At 43.0% G+C, this 8,204-nt stretch overlaps 1 protein-coding gene across 1 annotated transcript; it reads right to left on the reverse strand.

Moving 5' to 3' along the window:
• Positions 1 to 225: 225 nt before the first annotated feature.
• cdx1b (caudal type homeobox 1 b) lies at positions 226 to 5,429 on the reverse strand (the record flags this gene model as incomplete). Its single annotated transcript, XM_080780758.1, has 3 exons — positions 226 to 471; positions 699 to 847; positions 4,967 to 5,429. 3 exons carry the CDS (start codon positions 5,427 to 5,429, stop codon positions 226 to 228), a joined length of 858 nt encoding a protein of 285 aa, XP_080636884.1.
• Positions 5,430 to 8,204: the final 2,775 nt, after the last annotated feature.

An 8,204-nucleotide genomic window follows, 5' to 3' on the forward strand; every position in this document is an offset into this window, starting at 1 on the left:
GGACAAAGTGTGAAGAGAGAAGCTTTGAGGTTTAGTCCAGATGCCTTGTCTTTTCGAGACAGCAGCTCAATCTCTCCAGCCTCAATGTCCATTAAACCCTGCCCTTTCTTCCTCCAGTCCTGTGTCTGTCCATCCTTCATCTTTTGCACTTCTTCTTCCTCCTCTTCCTCCCTCCAACCCTGTGTCCGTTCTCCCCCCCTCATTGATTCCCTTCCACTCTCCTCCTCAGTACTCCTCTTTGATGTTCATGGGCATAGAGGAGGGGGACACCAGCCCGCTGCTGCTCGTCACCATAGCCACGTTATTGCCGTTGCCGTGCAGACTACCTCCTCCGTTACTGCTGCTGCCGTTGCCGTTGTTTTGGTTGCCATGGGGAGGAGTTGGGGTGGTCGTGGAGGACGCAGGCTGTTGCAGCTTCTTCTTGTTAACCTTCCTCTCCTTAGCCCTGCGGTTCTGGAACCAGATTTTCACCTGAGAGAGAGAGAGAGAGAAAGAGAGAATGTGAGGTCAGTATAATTGATATTTGTCAAACTTTTGAATTTCAAAGACCCCCATATAAATCTGAGAATGTCCATTTGTTCACAGTTAGAGACCTGTAAACCTGTAACTCATTTGGTTCAGAGTTACAGATAGGCCTCACTTTGAAAACCACTGTCCTATATTTGCTGTGATATTTGCTAGATTGTGTGGTACCGTACCTGTCTCTCGGATAGGCTGAGCGAGGCAGCCAGCTCGGCCTTTCTCCTGATAGTGATGTATCGGCTGTAGTGGAACTCCTTCTCCAACTCCAAGCGCTGGTGGTCAGTGTACACCACGCGGTACTTGTCCTTGGTCCGTGTTTTACCATCTACAGCGCACAAAGAGAGAGAGCAGCCGGTTATGATCGAATGGTATCCAAACCATGAGGTCAGGGTAATGTTGTCACTTGGTAGGAGTCTCTTACTAAAGAGTAATAAATCCAAGGTACTTCATAGTCTCTTAAATCAAACCACCCCTGAATACGCAAATATGTTGATGAAGCACATACAGTCGTGGTGTTTATATGCTTGTAAACTATATCCACATTACGTGCCCTCCCTTACATAATAATTTTAGTTTTGTAACCTCCCTGTCTGCATGTAACTGTTTGCCATTCAAATAGACATTCTCGTCACCTGCCGGTACGGATTTGCATGCAGATAAGAGGTACAGTACAAATGTAAGAAGTGCACTCCGGAGGATACAAATGTACACCCTTACAGGTCCATTTGAACACTCTCTTGAACACTGAACTGTGTATCATTCACACTTAACGAGTAGAAAGACACTGCACACAATAAAGCCTGCCTGGTTTAAATCGAGGCAGACAATTCATTGAGAAATTAGCAACACAGGCATCAATGAATTCACGTTGTGAAGAACAGATCCATCCATACACACAAATGCATGCATTCATGATATATCCATCCTGTAGATCAGCTACAGAAGTGAGGATTGTAGCCTATGTAAGAGGCACACACACACACACACACACGCACGCACGCACGTGCACGCACGCACACGCACACACACACACACACACACACGCACACACACACACACACACGCACACACACACACACACACACACACACACACACACACACACACACACACACACACACACACACACATTACCGCCCTCTTCTCTAGCTGAATGAAACCTCAAACATTTTAGTTTCGGAGAACATCTGTCAAAACTCCAGGTTTTCTGCTTCATTTGCCATGGGGGCAGAAACTCTCAACCACAAGCACACAGAGACATGGCCCCGTCACTGCAACTAAGAATCTGTTCTTAATTGACTTGTCTGGTCAATAAATAAATGGTTCAGAGAGGGGGGAGTCTTGCACTAATGAAGGACCGTAAATCAAAAAACACTTTTCTCCGTCCATGGTCACAGGGACAGAGGGATGGGGAGGGACCTGCCTCACACCTGCTTCGCTCTGAACATCCTGACATGCACGCACACACACACACACAGACACACACACACACACACACACACACACTTCATCACACACTATGGAGTCGCAGACCGACAGTAGATTAGCAAGCTCACAAGAGTCACAGTGCCTTTATGCATTGTGAGCTTGTAGATCTGCTAATTTCCCACACGTTCCTTAATGACCATTTTTTCAATTGTGTTGTTGACACAGCGCAGCCCCTCCTGCTCACTATGGACTGAAATGGAAGGGAGAGTGAAGCCGTATTGACTAACATGTTAATAAGACTTTCTTAACTGATCTGGGAGAATGAATGTAAAAAGACAAAGACTGAGTCTATATGTATATCAATATCTATAACGATACGGTATATACCTGTAGATAGATATACCAGATCATTTTATTCCAGTCAATACTCGACTGCAGCTGGACGCCAACTCCTCTCAAAGACAAAACAATAATATGATAAAATGAGTAAGTGCAGTGTTTGGAGAAAAGACATCTAAGGCCACATAATGTCTGCGAACACCATGGGTTATTGGTGCAATCACCATATAATAGATCAGCCGACTGGCCTACTTTGATTTACACAACATAATTAGCACATTTTTAACCCCATCATAACAGGCAACCATATACTATGGAAACAATATGCTCCGAGATGCTCCCAGATTTGTTTTTGTTTTTGATGAACTTGTGGTTGTGAGTTTGCTAAGATAGCCGATACTGAAATTAAAGAATAGCCTGGATGTTGAATTCCTAGATAAAAAATATCAAGTCAGAATGAGAGAATGAGAGAAAGAAAGAAAGAAAGAAAGAAAGAAAGAAAGAAAGAAAGAAAGAAAGAAAGAAAGAAAGAAAGAAAGAAAGAAAAAGCTTCCAATACTTCTGCTCAAATATAGCTGCATGACTGTATAAAAGCTCTTTAAACATTCCTGGTCTTAAATCAATGACACGTTTTTGCCAAGACCTTGGTCTTGCAGTTACTATAGGCCTACCGAAATGCGTTTTGTGTAAAGGGAAATGTTTTGTATTATGTAGCTAATAGCTACATAATACATTAGATATAATTGCCCGCGGTAGCCTATACAAAACTCAAGGCAAATATTGGGAAAATAGTCATTTAAACTAAAGATATAGAAAATCACAGGCATGAATACAGTGCACTGGGAACGGCGAAGGGTCAGAGGGGGGCAACGGGGCTACTACACATCAAAGTGATCGGGACAATCTTGTAGTCTCCGCCTAGGGACAAGAAGAAAACAAAGAATGACAACTCCGGCTACAAGCATCCCCAACGCGCCCGGAGTCATATCAACAGTGGGCGCAACAGCATTCATTTACATAACAACAGCATCAAACCAGTACAGACGAACGTCTTCAAACGAAGCGCTGCGTTTGATCCCTGTCGTATTTCTAACATCGGGAAATCGGGAAAGTTACATGACAAGCCAAGGCACGCCATATACCACACAGGTTGTGGATATATTTGTGGAATCAACTCAAGTTATCATAACGAATATCCATTGCAGTTCTGAACAGAACAGCATACTAGACATATAGCTATAGCCTTCTATTGTAGCCTATTTAAATAACATATTTTAATAATATGGCACATTACATTTAGCTTGCGTTCTTATCAAGAGAGCGTGCAACAATTGAAATCAAATCAAAATCCTCAACTTCCAACGGGGAGCGCAATTAAGGTTCAAAGCCATGCAGCACCAAAACAGCACAAAAAATGTATTCTGTATAAGAAATAATTATTATATTCCCGAGTCACCCTGCACACTCCAGCCACCCCCGTGCGTTATATTGCATATAATATAAGGACATACGAGGATGGAATATAATTATAAATTCATTGTCATATAGGCTTTGACCTTGTATATTCATTTTAAAAAAATGTGTGCAACGTTCAATTTAAGTCACCATATGAGTGATAAATTAGCCTATATACCTGCCTCCAATTAAGGGTCATAAGTGATCAACCAATTTGTTTAATAGACCTGCTATGCCGTACAAGTTTAATTGTTTTATATAGCTATTATTATGATCGTTTTTACGATGTTATAGTCTTGCATGTCAGCTATCACTAACAATGCATGGTGTGGAAAAGACAATTAAAGACAATTTATTACCCACTTAAGATCGTCAATCTAAAATATTGTTTTATTGCATATTATAATTAAACGACCTGCGTTATGAAGGTATATGAATAGCACTATAATAGCCTATAAACCAGACTTCGGCAAGGCGCTCTATTTATGACAATAATTCAACACTTAATAGTGGGACATTGATTTATATTGTTATAAGCATCGGGCAGTTCCAGGGCATGGTCAGTGCTTGCATCTCCATTTTCCTTATCGGTTTGACATAACATTGCTATAGAAAATGAATCAATAGACTACTGTCTGTCAGACAACAGAATGTCAGTAATATGTTGTGTGATTCACTGTTCTATTAAATAGCTATAAAAAGTATTTCCTCAAAATGTTAGCTATACTAACAGGTGCGCACTGAACGGACACATGCTATAATCACTATAGTCAGGCTACTCTTTTTTATCTCCATTATGAGGCAAATTCAATTCAAAAACTGACAGATATATTTCACTGAAATACATTTGAATATCAAGGCCACCATGACAATCTTACAATGCAATATTGCTGCATGTAGCAGGCCTATACAGGAGGAATTGTGGACCAGTTTGTAATGAATCGGAAGGTTCCCGGCATGTCCTTAATTGAGCAATAAGACACTTAACCTCTTCTGCGGCTAATCCCGATGAGCAGGTTAGTGCCTTAATTGGGTAAAATTTAGGCCAAATTACAATACATGCAGACCATTATCAATTATACAGTTACTTATAAGTTGTGGAACTTATACAAAGGGACCCTGTTTGAGACTACAGGACTACCAAAGCAATCTGACTGCAGGCAAATGCAGCCTAGAGTAATAATTTAAAAAATCCCACGAACATGACATAATTGGCACTTACTTGTGATGGTGGGGGGGACACTGCTTCGTCGGATCCAGTCGTAGGGGTTTCTCCGCTGCGGCGAATTGGGCGACAACTGCCCGACTGGAGGGTTGAGGGAAGCGGGGAGAAGGGGAGGCTGTCCGGGGAAGTCCGGCGGACTGAAGCCGAGGGCAGCGCCAACGGCGGCCGGGTTAGACGTGGGCCCGCCGCCGGCCGTGCCCGGGTGCCCGTAGTGCGACGACCAGTCGTCCCGAGGCGGCGGAGGGGGATACGCGTGAGGGCTCCAGCCGCCGTTCTGACCCGAGTGCGGGTCGTTGTTGATGCCGGGGACGTGGTGGTGGTGGTAGCTGGCGAAGTCCGAGTACTGGGGCGGCGTGGGGACGAAGTTCTGGGGGTTGATGTTGAGGCTCGGGTGCCGCGAAACGGGGTTCTGGTGGTGGTACATGCTGGAGTCTTTGTCCAAAATGTAACTCATGTACATCTTTCCAGGTGATAAGGGGACGCCCTGCGCATAGTGTGCCTCCAGTGTGCCTCTCTCTCGCTCTCTCTCTCTCTCTTTCACTCTCTCTCAGTCTCACACACACCTCGAGTCTGTCTGGCTGTCAGGAGTCAGGACTGGCTTGTGGCGAGTGGTTCTGATCTGCCTGCGTGTGACTGTCAGTGTGTGTGCGAGTAGTCTATCTTTCTCCCTCTCTCCCTATCTCTGACTCTACCTGCCCCAAAGCCACACCTGCGCTCTCTCTCCCGGTTAACTCCAGTTAAAAGAGTGTTGCTGTGACGCGGGGCGTTTTATTGCACTCATCTCCCTCCCTCCATATATCTCTTTCCCTCCCTCTATCTTCTCCTCCCACTTCCCCCGCCGCCTTCACTGTAGGCCTAAACCTCTCTATCTCGATTTTAGTCGACGTCGTTTATATACTGGACGTATTCGTTCTCTATTTTGAATCATATGGTCCCCTGTCATTAAATGTATATTCCTCAATTCCAATTCCTCGTCTATAATATCCCCTTTCACCCTCTGTTCCATTCGTTTGTTCATCTTTCTCACCTCAATATATTCCCATGTATTCTCGCGCCCCTTCCTTGGCATTTTCACTAATACTATCTTGGGTCTATTTGCATGAAGACTCCTGTCTGCATTTCAAAGGGTTCCACCAAAGGCACCCGAATGTTACAAATCACAATAAAAAATGCTCGCGCCAGATCATGCGCCGACAGCCAGCCTAGACTATGCGCTGAGAATACAATGCCCTGCATCCACATTCAATCGAGTTGGTCTATATCACCCAGGATAGACTCTGTGCGTAAATTAGCTAATTATTTTACCAAGTTTTAAACCAACCAAATTAAATTATTCTTTATCATCTCAGATCTCAGGCAAATATACACGCAAGTCAGCTGCACTGTGCAGCCTAGGCCTATTTGACAGGCCGATGGGTCTCGGCTGGCTATAGCGTGCACACTTTTGCGCAGGTGAATGCATCAGCCTATACATTATTTATTAATTTAAGCGACAATCCTTTAAACGTGAATGAACAGTGGAAATCAAAGCAACATTGTCAGCATGATTAAGGGTAGTTTTTGCAGAGTCCATGCAGTTTCAAGTAGGCCCTGCACTGGCTACACATCTCACCCGATTGTATTCAAAAATGTCAAAATTATTATTGCTTATAATAATTTAGACATTGCACAAACATAAACGTAACGAAATTTTACATTTACAATGTGTCAATTACAATAGAAAATAATAAACGAATAATAATAATAATATCGAAATAATAATCATAATCATCATAGTGTCAGCATGCAATAGCCTGATAATGATTATTCAAATTCAACTTAAAATTTCGGACTGCTTCCCTTCATCCCCCCCCCCCCCCCCCCCCCCCCCCCCCCCCACACACACACACACACACACACACGTGCGCATTCTATGTCTATGGTGGGTGGCGGAGGAAGTGGCGAGGAGAGTAGGCTATATTGCGGTCGTTATAAACATGGGGGCATCTAAAGGTTAGCAGTCGCCTCTGTCTCTTTCCCTGCCGTCCCATTGAAATGTGGAGAGGGGGAGGAGTAGGAGGAGGAGAAGGTGGGGGTCCTCTGTCTCAGACGCCAAGGTAGCTTCCTCCTTTTTCACTTGTCTTGTCCAGTTCAGTCCCCCCCACGCACATATACTGCCCCTCGGTCCTCCCACGCACATACTGCCCCTCGTCCCCGGCCGGGAGTTTGTAGTGAAGGAGATATGGAGGGCAGTATCTTCTGTAGAGATCTGTTTGAACTGTTCCATTGACATATGTTCCCGGCCCTCTCTCGGTCCGCAACATTCAACAGTAGATCAATAGTTTATAGAACAAAAAATATTAAATTAGACTAAATTAACATATGCTATTAGAGTGGAATATATATAGTAAACGAATGGAAATGGAAACTTTAGCCTGAGTTGATTGATTGACATATGCATGCAGCAGGTTGCAGATACAACATTTTAATCTGAGGCAAACATCAAAGGGATATTATGTAAAAAAAAATAAAAAAAAAATACTTGAGTTAAATTAGTCTATAATGGATCAAATGCTTCATTCTATTATTTAATATGCAGGTTTATATTTCAAATGTCAAAACGGGAAAAACTAATTGTAGTCAAAGCTATATACTTTTGGTGGAACCGACACTACTGCTCAAACTATATGCATTTTCCTCAAAGACTGATGTTTTGGGAGGATGTTATGTGGTCCAGGGATTTGAGCTGACCTGGTCAGAATGCTACTTCACTTTCCTCCTTAATTCCTTCTCGTTACCACTGCACAATCTATATTTCCATTCTATTCCACCCAGCTTGCTTAAGAGAGAATTATCTGTATCTTTATGGATTTATGGGAGATTTATTGTTTTACACTGATGAGTATTTAGTTTAGTTTAAATAAATGACTCTATGGAGTGGAGAGAGTGTAGTATTGTCAGAATGTTTCCGGGGGAGCAGGGCTGTCATTCTATATGTTTAGTAGGTTATACTGTTGTAAAAAGGGTTGCCTGATCATATAAACATGTTATAATCATTATTATGTTTATGTCCCTGTGTGATTGACATAACAAGTTCCTGATCATGGTCAGACTCAAAGGGGCTGATATACAAGGTGCAAATGATGGGTCATTTTCTCACTTGAATTGAAACATTGTTTATTTGCTATGACTATAATGCTAATGCGTGTATATAATATTGCCTACAGTCCCGTCCCCTTTCATGACAACGACAGGC

Source organism: Protomyctophum bolini (genome assembly GCF_963924005.1).
Source record: "Protomyctophum bolini genome assembly, chromosome: 13".
Taxonomy (NCBI): Eukaryota; Metazoa; Chordata; class Actinopteri; order Myctophiformes; family Myctophidae; genus Protomyctophum; species Protomyctophum bolini.